This window comes from Symphalangus syndactylus, chromosome 2 (genome assembly GCF_028878055.3).
Source record: "Symphalangus syndactylus isolate Jambi chromosome 2, NHGRI_mSymSyn1-v2.1_pri, whole genome shotgun sequence".
Taxonomy (NCBI): domain Eukaryota; kingdom Metazoa; phylum Chordata; class Mammalia; order Primates; family Hylobatidae; genus Symphalangus; species Symphalangus syndactylus.
In genome coordinates this window covers 16,320,669-16,339,614 of record NC_072424.2, presented here as the reverse complement: position 1 = coordinate 16,339,614, position 18,946 = coordinate 16,320,669, and the positions used below count along the sequence as shown (strand labels likewise).

At 49.8% G+C, this 18,946-nt stretch overlaps 1 protein-coding gene across 2 annotated transcripts in view; it reads left to right on the top strand.

Moving 5' to 3' along the window:
• TACC2 (transforming acidic coiled-coil containing protein 2) overlaps positions 1 to 18,946 on the top strand; it is a 226,755-nt gene that overhangs the window by 48,284 nt on the left and 159,525 nt on the right. The window contains exons 4-5 of one of the 2 annotated variants that reach the window (XM_063624980.1): positions 9,252 to 14,504; positions 15,024 to 15,137. The exons of the other annotated variant lie outside the window; for it this stretch is intronic. Of the exons in view, the coding sequence (XP_063481050.1) occupies positions 9,252 to 14,504; positions 15,024 to 15,137 (5,367 nt within the window). The remainder of the gene's footprint in view (positions 1 to 9,251; positions 14,505 to 15,023; positions 15,138 to 18,946) is intronic. 2 annotated transcript variants of the gene reach the window in all.

The window sequence follows — 18,946 nt, the reverse complement described above, 5'->3', positions numbered from 1 at the left end:
CACCATGTTAGCCAGGATGGTCTGGATCTCCTGATCTTGTGATCTGCCTGCCTCGGCCTCCCAAAGTGCTGGGATTACAGGCGTGAGCTACAGCACCCGGCATCTTTTTTTTTTTTTTTTTTTTTTTTTTGAGACAGAATATCTCTCTGTTGCCCACACTGGAATGCAGTGGCGTGATCTTGGCTCACAGCAACCTCTACCTCCCAAGTTCAAGCGATTCTCCTGCCTCAGCCTCCCGAGTAGCTGGGACTACAGGTGCCCGCCAACATACCCAGCTAATTTTTGTATTTTTAGTAGAGACGGAGTTTTACCATGTTGACCAGGCTGTCTTGAACTCCTGACCTCAGGTGATCCACCTGCCTCGGCCTCCCAAAGTGCTGGGATTATAGGAGCCCAGCCTAGGAAGCTTCATTCTTACACACCTAGCAGTCATATATGAGAAGTACTGAGTTTGGTTTTTTTTTTTTTTTTTTTGAGATGGAGTCTCGCTCTGTCGCCCAGGCTGGAGTGCAGTGGCGCAATCTCGGCTCACTGCAAGCTCCGCCTCCCGGGTTCACGCCATTCTCCTGCCTCAGCCTCCCGAGTAGCTGGGACTACAGGCGCCCACCACCACGCCCGGCTAATTTTTTGTATTTTTAGTAGAGACGGGGTTTCACTGTGTTAGCCAGGATGGTTTCGATCTCCTGACCTCGTGATCCACCTGCCTCTGCCTCCCAAAGTGCTGGGATTACAGGCGTGAGCCACCGTGCCCGGCCCTGAGTTTGGTTTTTAAAAGCCCTTCATAGAGTTGTAAACTATGGAGGGCATATCCCATGTAACTTTTGTTAGCCATTAATAATTGATGCAGAATTATCTATCAGAGTTGGCTCAGTCACTGAAGTTCTTGAGGGAACTGTTTCTTAAGCAGTCTTTTCAGCTTGGGATGGAAAAGGGAAAAAAGAGAAAGTTGGGAGTCGGACAAATACAGGAAATAGAGTGCTGGAGAGAATTCTGACCGTTCACAACCACACAGCACCTTGCCTACTAGATGTATGATTGATGGAGAGAAAAATATGCAAAGCCAAGGACAGGAACAAAGACAGTGAATTGACCAGGTGACTGCAGAAGCTTATCTGTGTCACTGTGAAGATCTACATGGTCTGTGAATTAGCTGGTTTTATTCTGATTTCATGTCGGTAGGACTGAAAACCTTCTGGAGTTTCATTTCCTTTCTTTGGACACGGTCTCAGCCTTCCAAGAAGTCATTCGCACAACATATCCCATGGGCCAATTCAGATCTTGACAAGCCCTCAGAATGTGTGAGGAAATAGAGCACTTTGGACATCCTGAATGTTAGTGGGGTTTGGGGAGCTAATTAATTGCAACCCTTTCCACCAGACTCTAAATTATGAAATAGATGCCACAGTCAGAGAAAGATAAGAAAGTCAACAGTGCAGGGCAACCCGCTCGGGTCCCCTTCCACACTGTGGAAGCTTTGTTCTTTAGCTCTTCACAATAAATCTTGCTGAAAAAAAAAAAAAAAAAAAAAAAAAAAGTCAACAGTATCAACGGCAAGTTTAGGCTGCAGGATGCCAAAACTGGAATCCTCATACTGCCCCCTGAACCACCCTTCCCCACCAAGTCCCAAGCTGCATCAGTGCAGGTGCCATGAAGGATGGGGAAGGCTGGCCCCAGGGAGCTCGTCACGTGGCAAATAGCTGCGAGAGGAGAAGGGGCTGCATTGGGGTAGCTCGTCTCAATGACCTCGAACACCTTAACCCCACCCAATGGGGAAACTGGACTCACGGGGGGCTGGCTCTCCCCATATCACCACTCTGAGAAGTCTCCTCCAATGGACGTGACGTGACCATAAGGGGGCAAAGAATATGGCAGAAGCATCATACTTCACTGAGAGCTCAGAAGTGTTGGGAAAGTCTCTAATTTGAGGGCCCAGGCAGGAATGTGGGGAGCTGGGGATCACCTTTCAGTCCTCGAATCCCCTCATCTCCACCACAGCTGCTGCCTCTGTTAACATTTATTTGAGTTGGCAGTTCTCAGTAGCTAGTCAGTCTTAGTCTGTGTTCTGTCGCTTACCACAGAATACCTGAAACTGGAGCATTTATAAAGAAAGATAATTGATTTCTTTTTTTGTTGTTGTTGAGACAGGGTCTTGCTCTGTTGCCCAAGGCTGGAGTGCAGTGGCATGATGTCAGCTCATGGCAGCCTCTGCCTCCTGGGTTCAAGCAATCCTCCTGCTTCAGCCTCCCAAGTAGCTGGGATTACAGGTGTCTTCCACCACAATTTTTGTATTTTTTTATTTTTAGTAGGGACAGGGTTTCACCATGTTGGCCAGGCTGGTCTTGAACTCCTGATCTCAGGTGGTCCGCCCACCTCGGCCTCCCAAAGTGGTGGGATTACAGGCATGAGCCACTGCGCCTGACATTGATTTCTTACAGTTATAGAGGCTGAGAAGTTCAAGGGCAAGGGGCTGCTCCTGGTGAGGGCCTTCTTGCTGGTGGGGCTTCTGTAGAGTTATGAGGTGGCGCAGGACATCACTGGTAAAAGAAATGAGCATGCTAGCTCAAGTCTCCCTTCCTCTTCGCATAAAGCCACCATGATAACCCAGTAATCTATGAATGGATTAACCCATTCGTGAGGGCAGGGCCTTCACAACCCAATCACCTTCACCTCTTAAAGGCCCACCTTTCAACATGATTAAGTTTGGGGATTAAGTTTCAACAGGAGTTTGAAGGGGAAAATATTCATTCAATCCATTGCACTAACCCACTGGCTTTCATTCTACCCCAGCTTTCCTTTTCCAGAAAGCACACCGGAATGCAACGAGTAACAGTGATGATGTTATGTTAGGAAATCTTATAATCTTTTGAATTATAGTAATTTATGAAAATAACAAATCATTCACAGGCTTTAGTACTTTATAATTAGTCACAAATTACTTGCAGTGCATGCCCTGACACAGACCTACCAGTGAGCATAGAGGTGTGTGGTTGAGAAGTGCTGCCTTAACTTTGTTTCACAGAAGTATTAAAAAAAAAAAAGTACTTTGCCTTTTCTGGGCCTCAGTTTCCTCATTTGTAAAATGAGAGGTTTGGACTAATGAATTACTGGAATGCTATGCTTGATGGAAGAAAAGAGTGTTCGTGATCTGGGCCGGGCGCGGTGGCTCATGTCTATAATCCGAGCACTTTAGGAGGCCAAGGCGGATGCATCACTTGAGCTCAGGAGTTCGAGACCAGCCTGGCCAACATAACAAAACCCTATCTCTACTAAAAATATGAAAATTAGCTGGGCATGGTGGCACAGGCCTGTAATCCCAGCCACTCAGGAGGCTGAAACACAAGAATTGCCTGAATCCAGGAGGTGGAGGTTGCAGCGAGCAGAGATTGCGCCACTGCACTCCAGCCTGGGTGACAGAGTGAGACTCTGTCTCAAAAAAAAAAAAAAAAAAGAATGTTCATAATCTTCTAGTGAAACAACCACAATTTGGGTGCATCTCTGTATATTTAGTATCCTTGATTTGGGTTCAGTTGTTTCTGTCCATCCTTCTAGCCATCCATCCTTGCATTCACTCGTACATTCATATATTCAACAACATTTTATTGTTTGTTATATGCCAGGCACCAGGGATATGATATTGAAAGGAGACTAGGGCCTGGCCTCCATTATACTCCAACAGGGGAAACAGTCATCAACCATAGTGATGGGAACCATGACTAGCACTAGGTGGGCCTGTGAAAGAAACTGATCTGGGAGCCCAGGCCAGGGAGGCTACCCTAGAAGCAAGGAGTGGAGCTGCGACCTGGTGGGGAGCAGAGGGCTACAGGCTCCAGGCAGATGCATGGCTGGGGAGCTTCATGCGGGATGAGGCAGGAAAGGGAGGTTGGGGCCACAACTGAGAGCAAAGCGAAGCCACAGTGGGGTGACAGGAGCAGACTTTGATTTCTAAGCTGTTGCTCTGGCCGCAGCTGGCAGAACAGAATGAAGGGGGCCAGAGAAGATGGGAGAAGGGAATGCTCCACTTGTTCGGTGAGAGGCTGGTGCAGGCAGCCAGTACAAGGCAACAGGAGGCAGCGCCACAGGGCTTGATCTTGCTTTGCATCAACGGCTCTTTGACCCTAGGTCCTGTCTTGAACTTCTTTGGGAAAATGTCCTTGTGTATGCATTGGGGCCACCCCTCTACCAGGCTGTTGTGTGGATTAAATGCAATTGTAACTGAAAAGTGCCCAGGCCAGGCTCGGTGGCTCACTCCTGCAATCCTAACACCTTGGGAGGCCAAGGCGGGCAGATCACCTGAGGTCAGGAGTTAGAGACCAGCCTGGCCAATATGGTGAAACCCCATCTCTACTAAAAATATAAAAATTAGCCGGGCGTGGTGGTGCACGCCTGTAGTCCAGGCCACTTGGGAGACTGAGGCAGGAGAATTGCTTGAACTCAGGAGGTAGAGGTTGCAGTAAGCTGAGATTGTGCCACTGCACTCCAGCCTGGGCGACATAGCGAGACTCCGTCTCCAAAAAAAAAAAAAAAAGTGCCTGGAGGGTCTGGCCTGAGTCAGTGTTTAGTACATGGCAACTCTCCATCTTTACGGTTTTGCTTTATGGTTTTGCCGGCTCCTGAAAGCATGGTTGAGCAGGGGCCATGTTTGTGTTTTCTGCAGCTGGCCTCCTTCCTCCCTTTAAGCATTGCACGTGTGTGTTTCCAGAACTATGCATTTAAGAACCCATCTGCATCCCCATCATCTGCTCAGACCTTGGTTGTGGCAGATGACCTCCTGCCAGCCCCTGTCCATGCTTCTCCCTTCACTGTGCTGTGGACATCTGGTCTGCGATGGAGGCTCTAGTCCCTGGGCCCTCCCTGACCTCCACACAGAGGCAGTGCCCCCACAGGGTGAAAGGCTTCCATTCAGGGTGCTGGCCTGTGGATTCTGAGCAGAGCCTCTATCCTACACATTTCAAGGATATTATGTAAGCTTCAATTAATGCACAGCCCTCAACACATCAGTTCTTAGACTTTTTCCTGCCCTTAGGCAGATCTGCTCCTGGTGAGCAGCTTTAATCTGGCTTTGAAAATTACTTCTGATGGATAATCAAAGAGATTGCTGGTGCCCAGCTTATGCTAAATAAACCAATGTCTGGGTTCTTACTTGGGAGGAGTTGTTGTGTGTCCCATACTCCGTGGAAAATTTGTTCCTGGTTGCTCTCTGATAAGGCCTCACAAGTTTACAAGATGCCAAAGTAGAATTTATCATCTTGTTCCAGATGGTAGCGACTTCAGCCAGCCTGAAGGGAAGCCGCATTCTTTCCTAAGTTGGCAGTTCCTGTCAGAGGCGTGGACAAGAAAGTGGCTTTGTTTATTTCCAGCTTGATAAAGCTGACATAAATAGGAGCACTTCATTTCTGAATTACACACCATTAATCTTATCACATACTAAACTGTTTGACTTCAGTTAATGGGTGGGACATAATGAAATGTAAAGTGCTTGTTACAAGGAAAATTGCCAGGTCCAGAGGCTGAGCAGCGAAGGGAGGGGGAGGAGGAGGAGGAGCAAGGGTGGGGGCGGAGGAGGAGGCATCGGGTTTCGTTCTGGACCTGGTGCTTTCCAGAAAGCCAGGCCAAGACACTTTACCCAAACCCCAAGTAGTTTTCCAGATGTCAGCCCGCTTGGGCCAGGGCTCTCCATGGGCCCATCTGTCCTCCGTGACCATTTGTGAATTGGAGGGTTTTATATAATTTACCCTCTGAGTTTTCTCTTCTTTGGCCTAGTCAGCTCTGCTTTTGGGTCAGAATATGCAAATCTGGTTGAGACAGTAGCCAGCTCTCTTTTGGGTCCTCAGGCACCATTCCCATGTCCTATGTGCAGGAACAGGCGTTAGATAAAGATGAGTGCAGGGGTGGTGCTGTGTACACACCTCCTTCAGGGATGTCAAATGGCGCCGCATGTACTTCAGAGGTGAGGGGCAGGACAGAGAGGCTGGAATGGGGCTGGGGAAAGAGGCTCTTGCCTTCCTTGGAAGTTTTTATTTATTCTGCATAGCAGAGTGAATAAGATTGTGGCCAGTGGAATCAGATGTTCACACTGAGATCCATGCTTAGCCTCTGTTCTCCAGGGTTCTCATCTGTAAATGGCAAGGGTGGTGCCCACCTTGCACAGCTGTTGGCAGGGCTAAATGAGATAATCCACACAAAGCACTGAGACCTAGTGAATTTCATCCGTTATTATTTTCCCAACTTTTTGTTTTGGAAAAATTGAAACCTCAAAAATGTTGAAAGGATGGGACAGTAAATACCCACCTGTCTATGGTATTAGTCTGCTCGGGCTGCCATAAGAGAACACCACAGCCTGAGTGACTTAAAATACAGAAATGTATTTTCTCCTGGTTCTGGAGGCTGGAAGTCCTGGTCAGGGTGCTGGTGGAGTTGGTTTCTGGTGAGGCCTTTCTTCCCAGCTTGCAGAAGACACCTGCTCTTGGTATTCTCATATAGCTTTTCCTTTGTGTGTGTGCATTCCTGGTGTTTCTTCCTTTCCTTTTTTTTTTCTTTTTCTGAGACAGAGTCTCACTCTGTCGCCCAGGCTGGAGTGCAGTGACGTGTTCTCAGCTCACTGCAGTCTCAACCTCCGGTGCTCAAATGATCCTCCTACATCAGCCTCCTGAGTAGCTGGGACTACAGGTGTGCACCACCATGCCCAGTTGATTTTTATATTTCTTTTTAGAGATGGAGTTTTGCGCTGGGCGTGGTGGCTCACGCCTGTAATCCCAGCACTTTGGGAGGCAGAGGCGGGTGGATCACGAGGTCAGGAGATCGAGACCATCCTGGCTAACACAGTGAAACCCCGTCTCTACAAAAAATACAAAAAAAAAAAAAAATTAGCTGGGCGTGGTGGTGGGCACCTGTAGTCCCAGCTACTAGGGAGGCTAAGGCAGGAGAATGGCGTGAACCCGGGAGGCGGAGCTTGCAGTGAGCTGAGATTGCGCCACTGCACTCCAGCCTGGGCGACAGAGCGAGACTCCGTCTCAAAAAAAAAAAAGAGATGGAGTTTTGCCATGTTGCCCAGGCTGGTCTTGAACTCCTAAGCTGAAGCGATCTGCCTGCCTCAGCCTCCCAAAGTGTTGGGATTACAGGTATGAGCCACGCACCTGGCCTCTTCCTCTTCTTATAAAGAACACCAGTCCTATCAGATTAGGGCCTCACTACTATAACTTCACTTAACCCCAACTGCCTCCTTAAAGTGCCTATCTCCACATAGAGTCACATTGGGGGTTAGGGCTTCAACATATGGATTTGAGGGGGGCACAATTCAGTTCATAGTGCATATTTTTAAAATTTAACAAGAATGCACTTCACCACCTCACTGTATGCATCCCTCATGTATGAATGCATATGCACTGCCTGGTGTGGAAAACTGGAATTTTGGTAGTGGACACTGAGAGGAGAATCTTTCCACTAGCCCCATCCAGAACACTGTGGGCTTATGTGTGTGCGAATATGTGTGCATGTAACAAACAGTTACAGAAAGATTCCATAAATTTTCCTTTGATATTTCCCCCATAATAACTTTAAAGAAGATGATAAAAGCTTTAGAAAAACCATACTTATGTTAACTTTGTCTTGAGGAATTTCTCTTGTTACTAGAATATATATGATCTTAACAAGTATATAGAATCACAATTATGTAAAAATAACAAGAATTGTACCCCCAAACAATTGTGTAGGAAAAATCAGGAAATTCACTAGGACTCTGAAAGTGGCAAGCATGTAGCAGTATTTTTTCTGATTTTTTCCTGCATTTTCCAAACTTTGTGTTGGCCACATATTATTTTTAAAATTAAAAAATGCACAGCATTGACCGGGCGCGGTGGCTCACACCTGTAATCCCAGCACTTTGGGAGGCTGAGGCAGGCAGATCACGAGGTCAGGAGATCAAGACCATCCTGGCTAACATGGTGAAACCCCATCTCTACTAAAACTACAAAAAAAAAAAAAAATTAACTGGGCGTGGTGGCGGGCGTCTGTAGTCCCAGCTACCCGGGAAGCTGAGGCAGGAGAATGGTGTGAACCCAGGAGGCAGAGCTTGCAGTCAGCTGAGATCGCACCACTGCATCCCAGCCTGGGCGACAGAGTGAGACTCTGTCTCAAAAAAAAAAAAAAAAAAAAAAAAGCACAGCATTAAAACTGTGTAGAATTGAGCAACATAGTCCAAATACAGCATGTAATAAGCCATTTTATAATAATTTGCTACAGCAAGTTCAAAGTTCAGAGCCAAGTTCCCCCAAGTTCCCTGAGTGTTTCATTTTTTTCCCCACACATTACCCAGATAAGTGTTCCAGTTAAGACAAATATGGGTATGAAGGTGATTCAGCTCCCAAGAGTTATATATAGGTCATGTGCCGAAATTCCATAGCCAAATATAAATGATTCTGGGGTTATGCCTGTCCCTGTCCCACCTGTTAAATGTGAAGAATCAAGTTAACTATTACCAGGAATCGCTTTTTATTTCAAAGCCTGGCTTTGCCAACTTGTGCTTTTTCCTGAACATCTAAGGATCCCCAGGGGTGCTGGAGACCTGCCTGTAATCTTCACAGGACTGGTTCAAATCCCCTATTATGATTTACTTTTATTAACAACTTTTTGAGTTGTCAGCACGGTGGCTCATGCCTATAATTCCAGCACTTTGGGAGGTTGAGGTGGGAAGATTGCTTGAGTTTGAGACCAGCCTGAGCAACATAGCAAGACCCCATCTCTACAAAAAATTTAAAAATTAGCTGGGTGTGGTGGTGCAAACCTGTGGTCCCAGCTACTTGGGAAGTTGAGGTGGGAGGATTGCTTGAGCCAAGGAGGCTGAAGCTGCAGTAAGCTATCATTGTGTCACTGCACCTCAGCCTGGGTGACAGAGCAAGACCCTGTCTCAAACAAACAAACAAACAAACAAACAAAACCTTTTTGGGTTTCCCACATTTTATACTATTATAAATGAGTTGCCACATTTCTCTATTCACTGCTGACCAGCATGGAAGGCCCACACTGAGTGTTTGAGATGCCCTGCTGTGGTTTTTGGGGGAAACGAGGACATGCATAATGGTTATGGGAGGGGTGCAGGTGGCTCTCACAGAGAGGAATGAGCTGCATGAGGATGCTGTGTCTGTGGTTAGGGCACTTGGTGGCCTTTTGTGGGGGTGGGTTGGGGGGTGACCTGCCTGCAGTGTGGCTCTGTCCTTGGCATCCATGATAACCAGTGAAACATTAAATGTTTTCAGTGTTGGCAGCATTGGGCTTGGAGGCTTCTGCACCGCTTCTGAGAGTTCTGCCAGCCTGGATCCATGCCTTGTGTCTCCAGAGGTGACTGAGCCAAGGAAGGACCCACAGGGAGCCAGGGGGCCAGAAGGTTCTTTGCTGCCCAGCCCACCACCGTCCCAGGAGCGAGAGCACCCCTCATCCTCCATGCCCTTTGCCGAGTGTCCCCCAGAAGGTTGCTTGACAAGTCCAGCAGCGGCACCTGAAGATGGTCCTCAGACTCAGTCTCCCAGGAGGGAACCTGCCCCAAATGCCCCAGGAGACGTCGCGGCAGCATTTCCCGCTGAGAGGGACAGCTCTACTCCATACCAAGAGATTGCTGCCATCCCCAGTGCTGGAAGAGAGAGAGAGCCGAAGGAAGAAGGACAGAAGTCCTCCTTCTCCTTCTCCAGTGGCATCAACCAGTCACCTGGAATGTCGCCAGTACCCCTCAGAGAGCCAGTGAAGGCACCACTGTGTGGAGATGGGGACCAGCCTGGTGGTTTAGAGTCCCAAGGGAAAGAGGCTGCAGGTGGCTTTCCCCCCGCAGAGTCCAGGCAGGGGGTGGCTTCTGTGCAAGTGGCCCCTGAGGCCCCTGCTGCAGCCCAGCAGGGCACAGAAAGCTCAGTGGTCTTGGAGAAGTCCCCCCTAAAACCCGAGGCCCCGATCCCACAAGATCCAGCCCCAAGAGCCTCAGACGGAGAAAAAGGCCAAGGGGAGGTGCTGCCTCAGTATTTAACAGATGACTTGGAATTCCTCAGGGCCTGCCATCTCCCTAGGAGCAATTCAGGGGCTGCCCCAGAAGCAGAAGTGAATGCCGCTTCCCAGGAGAGCTGCCAGCAGCCAGTGGGAGCACATCTGCCGCACGCAGAGCTGCCCTGGGGCTCGCCAAGTCCTGCCCTGGTGCCAGAGGCTGGGGGCTCTGGGAAGGAGGCTCTGGACACCAGTGATGTTCAGGGTCACCCACAGACAGGGATGCGAGGAACCGAGCCCGGTCAAGTTGTCTGTGTGGCAGCAGGCGGCCAGCCCGAAGGGGGTTTGCTTGTGAGCCCTGAACCCTCCCTGCTCACTCCGACTGAGGAAGCACATCCAGCTTCAAGCCTCGCTTCACTCCCAGCTGCTCAGATTCCTATTGCTGTAGAAGAAGCCGGATCATTGTCCAGGGAATCAGTTTCCAAGGCTGGGATGCCAGTTTCTGCAGATGCAGCCAAAGAGGTGGTGGATGCAGGGTTGGTGGGACTGGAGAGGCAAGTGTCAGATCTTGGAAGCAAGGGAGAGCATCCAAAAGGGAACCCTGGAGAGGTTCCTGCCACATCACCCCAGGAGAGGGGAGAGCACTCGAACACGGAGCAAAGCCATGAGGTCCAACAAGGAGTACCACCCCCTCCTCTTCCCAATGCACCAAGCGAAAGTGCCAGAGGGCCACTGGGGCCAACGGATGGAGCCAAGGCCCATGAAGATGCCACAAGCCCAGCCGTGGCTAAAGAAGGAAGCAGATCACCTGGTGACAGCCCTGGAGGAAAGCAGGAAGCCCCAGAGCCACCTGACGGTGGAGACCCGGGGAACCTGCAAAGAGAGGACTCTCAGGCTTTCAGCAGCAAGCGTGATCCAGAAGTAGGCAAAGATGAGCTTTCAAAGCCAAGCAGTAATGCAGAGAGCAGAGACCATCCCAGTTCACACTCAGCACAGCCACTCAGAAAGGGGGCTGCTGGGCACATGGATGGGCCCCACTCTCAGAGAGTAGAGGCTGATGTATCTGGCCTACCACACAAACTGGGTGAGGAGGACCCTGTCCTGCCCCCTGTGCCAGATGGAGCTGGTGAGCCCACTGTTCCCGAAGGAGCCATCTGGGAGGGGTCAGGATTGCAGCCCAAATGTCCTGACACCCTTCAGAGCAGGGAAGGATTGGGAAGAATGGAGTCTTTCCTGACTTTAGAACCAGAGAAATCAGATTTTCCGCCAACTCCTGTTGCAGAGGTTGCACCCAAAGCCCAGGAAGGTGAGAGCACATTGGAAATAAGGAAGATGGGCAGCTGTGATGGGGAGGGCTTGCTGACATCCCCAGATCAACCCCGTGGGCCGGGATGTGATGCATCGAGACAGGAATTTCATGCTGGGGTGCCACATCCCCCCAGTGGGGAGAACTTGGCAGCAGACCTGGGGCTCACGGCGCTCATCCTGGACCAAGATCATCAGGGAATCCCGTCCTGCCCAGGGGAAGGCTGGATAAGAGGAGCTGCATCCGAGTGGCCCCTACTATCTTCTGAGAAGCATCTCCAGCCATCCCAGGCAGAACCAGAGGCATCCATCTTTGACGTGCTCAAGGAGCAGGCCCAGCCACCTGAAAATGGGAAAGAGACTTCTCCAAGCCATCCAGGTTTTAAGGACCAGGGAGCAGATTCTTCCCAAATCCATGTACCTGTGGAACCTCAGGAAGATAAGAACTTGCCCACTCATGGAGGACAGGAGCAGGCTTTGGGATCAGAACTTCAAAGTCAGCTCCCCAAAGGCACCCTGTCTGATACTCCAACTTCTCCCACTGACACGGTTTGGGAGAGTTCTCTGACAGAAGAGTCAGAATTGTCAGCACCAACAAGACAGAAGTTGCCTACACTAGGGGAGAAGCGGCCAGAGGGAGCATGCGGTGATGGTCAGTCCTCGAGGGTCTCGCCTCCAGCAGCAGATGTCTTAAAAGACTTTTCTCTTGCAAGGAACTTAAGCAGAAAGGCAACTTGCTGCACTGGGCAGGGGCCAAACAAGTCTCAACAGGCATTGGCTGATGCCTTGGAAGAAGGCAGCCAGCATGAAGAAGCATGTCAAAGGGATCCAGGAGCTTCTGAAACAGCTGATGGTTGTTCCCCACTCTGGGGCTTGAGTAAGAGGGAGGTGGCAAGTGGAAACACAGGGGAGGCCCCACCTTGTCAGCCTGACGCAGTAGCTCTCCTGGATGCAGTTCCCTGCCTGCCAGCCCTGGCGCCCGGCAGCCCCGGAGTCACACCCACCCAGGATGCCCCCGAGACAGAGGCATGTGATGAAACCCAGGAAGCCAGGCAGCAACCAGTGCCAGCCCCGCAGCAGAAAATGGAGTGCCCGGCCACTTCGGATGCAGAGGCCCCAAAGCTTCTTGCAAGTTTCCCATCAGCTGGGGAGCAAGGTGGTGAAGCGGGGGCTACTGAGACTGGTGGCAGCGCTGGTGCAGGAAACCCAGGAAAGCAGCAGGCTCCGGAGAAACCTGGAGAAGCTACTTTGAGTTGTGGCCTCCTTCAGACTGAGCACTGCCTTACCTCCGGGGAGGAAGCTTCTACCTCTGCCCTACGTGAGTCCTGCCAAGCTGAGCAGCCCACGGCCAGCTGCCAGGATGCCTTGCTGCCAGCCAGAGAGCTGAGTGGGATTCCCAGGAGCACCATGGATATTTCCACACACGAGGCTGTCCCAGATCCAAAGGAGCTCCTGCTGTCTGAGCCACCAGAAGTGGCTGCTCCTGACACCCCTTACCTGCATGTCGACAGTGCTGCCCAGAAAGGAGCAGAAGACAGTGGAGTGAAAGCTGTTTCCTCTGCAGGCCCCAGAGCTCCTGGCGAAAGCCCCTGTCCTGTAGGGGAGCCCCTGCTTGCCTTGGAAAATGCTGCCTCCTTGAAGCTGTTTGCTGGCTCCTTCGCCCCCCTCTTGCAACCAGGAGCTGCAGGTGGGGAAATCTCTGCAGTACAAGCCAGCAGTGGCAGTCCCAAAGCCAGAACCACTGAGGGACCTGTGGACTCCATGCCATGCCTGGACTGGATGCCACTTTTGGCCAAGGGCAAGCAGGCAACAGGGGAAGAGAAAGCAGCAACAGCTCCGGGTGCAGGTGCCAAGGCCAGCAAGGAGGGCATGGCAGGTGATGCAGCAGGAGAGACAGAGGGCAGCATGGAGAGGATGGGAGAGCCTTCCCAGGACCCAAGGCAGGGCACATCAGGTGGTGTAGACACAAGCTTCGAGCAAATCACCACCCTCGCTGGCTTCCCAGACTTCAGGGAGCACATCGCCAAGATCTTCGAGAAGCCTGTGCTTGGAGTCCTGACCACACCTGGAGAAAAGGCAGGAGCTGGGAGGAGTGCAGTGGGTAAAGACCTCACCAGGCCACTGGGCCCAGAGAAGCTTCTAGATGGGCCTCCAGGAGTGGATGTCGCCCCTCTCCCTGCACCTCCTGCTCGACTCCAGGTGGAGAAGAAGCAAGAGTTGGCTAGAGAGGCTGAGATTTCCCATCTGGCTCTGCAGGATCCAGCTTCAGACAAGCTTCTGGGTCCAGCAGGGCTGACCTGGGAGCAGAACTTGCCAGGTGCCGGTGTGGGGAAGGAGATGGCAGATGTCCCACCCATACTGAGGGAAGATGAGAGGCCAGAGGGGCCTGGGGCAGCCTGGCCAGGCCTGGAAGGCCAGGCTCACTCACAGCCGGAGAGGAGCAGGCAGGAATTAGCTTCAGGTCTTCCTTCACCAGCAGCTACTCAGGAGCTCCCTGTGGAGAGAGCCGCTGCCTTCCAGGTGGCTCCCCATAGCCATGCAGAAGAGGCCGTGGCCCAAGACAGAATTCCTTCTGGAAAGCAGCACCAGGAAACATCTGCCTGTGACAGTCAACATGGAGAAGATGGTCCCGGGGACTTTGCTCACACAGGGGTTCCAGGACATGTGCCAAGGTCCACCTGTGCCCTGGAAGCCCCTTCTCCCCAGAGGGAGGTTTTGACTGTGCCTGAGGCCAACAGTGACACACTTAGGGGTGAAAGGAGACCCGGAGTCACTGCTGGCATCTTGGAAATGCGAAATGCCCTGGGCAACAAGAGCACCCCTGCACCACCAACTGGAGAAGTGGCAGGCACTCCCCTGGAGCCTGGCAAGGTGGCAGGCGCTGCTGGGGAAGCAGAGGGTGACATCACCCTGAGCACAGCTGAGACACAGGCATGTGCATCCGGTGACCTGCCTGAAGCAGGTACTACGAGGGCATTCTCTGTTGTGGCTGGTGACTTGGCGCTGCCAGGAAGCTGTCAGGACCCAGCCTGCTCTGACAAGGCTCAGGGGATGGAGGATACAGCTGCCCTTCATGGGGACAGCCCAGCCAGGCCCCAGCAGGCTGAGGAGCAGCCAGGGCCTGAGTGCCCCATTCCGGCTGGGGACGGGAAGGTGTGCGTCTCCTCACCTCCAGAACCTGATGAAACTCGCGACCCGAAGCTGCAACATTTGGCTCCAGAAGAGCTCCACGCTGACAGGTACTTAAACGAAAAAATTCCCACGGGAATGTGTGGTCAGTTTCAAAGGTGACTCCCAGCCTGATTTTTATAAGTCAGTCACATAGGCGAGTGGTTTTCTAAAAGCTGAGTTTTCCATATCTAATTGCTAAATGAACCTGCTTACTCCCTCTGGATGTCCTGAGGCTCTGAAAAATGTGAGAACCATGGTTGGAGGCTGGGAGCTGTTGACTATGTTCCTTTTCTTGTGTTCCTTAATTCATCTAACTTAAACCACTGGAAAAGTATCAATTGTTTACTGGCTGGCTGTGTACTATTAAGTGATAGGTTATAATCAGCCATATGTTTTTCTGGAGTCCAGATACATCTGCTTTTGAATCTGGATTTATTTAGGCAGGAGCCCTTTTCCCTAGGGATTTTTTTTTTTTTGTAGTAGCCACTTAAAACTTTAATTGGAAAATCTGCTTTTTCGATAGGACATGGGGAGAAATGCCTCACTATCTACATTATCCTATCAATTGCTTTCTTTCCTTATCCCAGAGAGAACCCCAGGCCTGGCCCATCCATGTTACCTTCAGTCCCTAAGAAGGATGCTCCAAGAGTCATGGATAAAGTCACTTCAGATGAGACCAGAGGTGCAGAAGGAACAGAAAGGTCAGCGAAAGATATTGGTCTTTGGAAGGCCATGATGCCTTCCTTAGATACAGACACACTGGATGTTTTGTAAAGGGGAGTAGTCCTTATACAGCATGAGTTCCTACATAAGAAAGAAGCAAATGGCCATTCCCGTTTTATGTACAGGTACAGCAGTACCTGGGATGACTAAAAGCTCCATTGTTGGAAAAGGGATTGAATAAGTTGCTTTCATACTTGAGTTTATTACCTTAAATTAAAAAAGTCAGTCTGGGTGTGGTGGCTCATGCCTGTAATCCCAACACTTTGGGAGGCCGAGGCAGGAAGATCACTTAAGCCCAGGAGTTTGAGACCAGCCTGGGCAACATGGTGAAACCCCATCTTTAGAAAAAATACAAAGATTAGCCAGGCACAGTGGCACATGCTTATAGTCCCAGGTACTTGGGAGGCTGAGTTGGGAGGATCGATTGTTTGAGCCCAGGAGGTGAAGGTTGCAGTGACCAGTGTTTGTGCCACTGTACTTCACCCTGGGTGACAGAGACCCTGTCTCGAAAAAAGAAAAGAATCTTTATTGAGATGCAATTCAGATACCACATAATTCACTCATACAATTCAATGGCTTGTAGTATATTCACAGTGTGTAACTGTAGCTACAATCAATTTCAGGTTATTTTCATCCCCACAGAAGGAAACCCTACAGCCCCTAGATATCATACCCCAGCCCCCACACCCGCTGCATCATCTCTAGGCACCCGTTTGTCTACTTCATTACATATTGATGCAAATGTTCAATGCTGATTTAGTCTCTGAAGCAGGAATGGCTCACCAACAGCGGTCACACTCCAGGAGATCTCGAGATTCAAGGAGGGTAAATGTAACCATGGACAAGTGACCTTCACACTTGCAGTGTGCCTGCCTGTTCTTTTCTATGTGAAATGCCACCTAGTGTTGCGTAGAAGCTGCTGCTCAAGGTCTCATCCTTTTGGGGAAATGGAGATACTGTGCACGTACACAGACACACAGTGAACAAGCTTTCCGCCTCCCTAGGCCTTTGGCTGTTCTGGTGCTGTGTGTGCACACACATACACATGCATACAACACTTGTGTGTATGAGTAGGGTGGAATCAGACTTTAAATTAGTACCTATGTACCCTACCAAACAGCTGCAGGCATGTTATAAATGATCTGATTCATATTTTGCACATTTGGAAAGAATGCACGATCACCTGTTTTTCGAGTCTGAACACTTCCACTGACACCCAGCTGCCTCTGCTGCCTGGCAGTAGTGACTCCCATAGCTCTGGGCCAATGTGGATGTGGGCGTGTGCTGGCCAAACAGATGCAAGTTTAATCTACATTTGACACCCTTGTCTGCTACTGACTTAGGGTACAATTTCCTGCAGCCTTTGCTGTTATGTATTTTTTATATTCCCAGTTAAGGGGCAGGAGAAATATCTGTCTAGCTTGGAAAAATCTTCCCCACCCCAGAAATGACCATATCAGTGCTTTCCTTTTCAGAGTCCTGAGACATGTTAGCACCTTCTTGGAGAACGCAGGGCCAGACATATAGTAGTACAATAAATATTTCATGGCTCGTTGTTTTAATTACTTTAAATTGTAAAATTAAAATTTATAAATTATAATTTTTTCCAGAATACTTGTGAGGTATAGAAAAGTAGATAGAGAAGGGCCGGGTGCGGTGGCTTACGCCTGTAATCCCAGCACTTTGGGAGGCTGAGGCAGGCAGATCACGAGGTCAGGAGATCGAGACCATTCTGGCTAACATGGTGAAACTCTGTCTCTACTAAAAAATACAAAAAATTAGCCGGGCGTGGTGGCAGACGCCTGTAGTCCCAGCTACTCGGGAGGCTGAGGCAGGAGAATGGCGTGAACCCGGGAGGTAGAGCTTGCAGTGAGCCGAGATCGCGCCACTGCACTCCAGCCTGGGTGACAGAGTGAGACTCTCAAAAAAAAAAAAAAAAAGAAAAGTAGATAGAGAAAAATTCAACAACCACAATACCTATCAATTATTATTTTGTATTTTAGTATATTTTCATTTTGGCAGATTTTTAGTGCCATCAAAACACTCTTTTTTTTTTTTTTAGACGGAGTCTCGCTCTGTCGCCCAGGCTGGAGTGCAGTGGCGCAATCTCGGCTCACTGCAAGCTCCGCCTCCTGGGTTCACGCCATTCTCCTGCCTCAGCCTTTCCGAATAGCTGGGACTACAGGTGCCCGCCACCACGTCCAGCTAATTTTTTTGTATTTTCAGTAGAGACAGGGTTTCACCGTGGTCTCGATCTCCTGACCTTGTGATCTGCCTGCCTCGGCCTCCCAAAGTGCTGAGATTACAAGCGTGAGCCACCGCGCCCGGCCTCAAAACACTCTTTAGTGTTTTTAGTGCTGTCAAAACTCTTTAAAAACAAATCCTTAAAAAATTATTTATTTATTCATGTATTTATTTATTTTGAGACAGGGTCTCACTCAGTCACCCAGGCTGGAGTGCAGTGGCACAATCTCTGCTCAGTGCAGCCTCGACCATCCCAGGATCCTCCCACTTCAGCCTCCCTAGTAGCTGGGACTACAGGTGTGTACCACCATGCTCAGCTTATTTTTAATTTTTTGTAGAGATGGGGTTTCACCATGGTGCTCAGCCTAGTCTTGAACTCTGGGCTCAAGCAATCTTCCTGCTTCTGCCTCCCAAAGTGCTGTGATTACAGGCATGAGCCACCATACCCAGCCTACAAACAGATCTTCATGGCTGAAGTTGCATGACGGATTATGGTTTTAACAGCAATGGAAATTTAGGTTCTGGTGGTGTTCCTATTCACTTTGCTCCTGCTGAGACTTTTGTACTCTCTAGAGCTGCTCAGTCTAGCATAGCAGCCCCTGGCTACGTGTGGATGGAGATGTTCTGGAAGTGTAAAATACACACCCAATGTTGAAAATGTAGTATGAAAAAAAGAAAATACATCACTAGTCATTTTGAATATAATGTTAATTATATGCAAAATAATAATATTTTGGCTCTATTGGGTTAAAATGTATTACTAAAATTAGCTTCACTTATTTCTTTTTTCTCTTTTTTCAGTGTGGCTCCCCAAATTTAAAAAATGACATATTTGGCTTTTGAATACGTGGGTCACATTCTATTTGGATCACTTGCCCCTAGAAGCTGCTTTTTCCTGGTCTTTGAAGGAAATGGGGTCGTAAACAGTTGGCCTTCTCTGTGCTTTGGGCTCTTGGGGAAAAGGCTTCCTAACATTGATGGAGGGTTTCTGGAAAAAATTTGGATTGGACTCTCTCATCCAGCCTGGCAGGTTGGGAACGCTTCTTTCTCTTGAGGCAGAGGCTCTGCACTTCTTGCTTGTGAACCCATCCACCATGAGGAAGCCGTTCACGTGGACCTGGGCAGGTCTCGGAGCAAGTCCTGCCAGGCCAGGGGCTGTACTTCCTGGGAGGGGCAGGTGTTGCCTTTGAAGGTGAAAGTCAGCAGCGGTCTGGGGGAGGCTGGGTGGCCAGACTTCGGTGGACACTGCCAGGAGCTGTGGTGGTGATGAATTTCAGGGACAGGTCTCTGAATTCACACCCCAGCTCTGCTCCTTACTAATTACATACCTAACCTCAGTTTGTTCTTCTGTAGAGTGAGGAGGACAACAATTGTACCTACCTCAAAGAATTGCCATGAGGGTTAAATGAGATCCTTGATTCAAGCGCTGGAGCGTGCCCGTTCTGGTGCCCAGTGGGTGTTAGATTTCCTGTTGTTTTGTGATGGGCATTTGTGGTGCAGTGACCTGCACGATTATATCTCTCTTCAGTGTGGAGATGGTTTT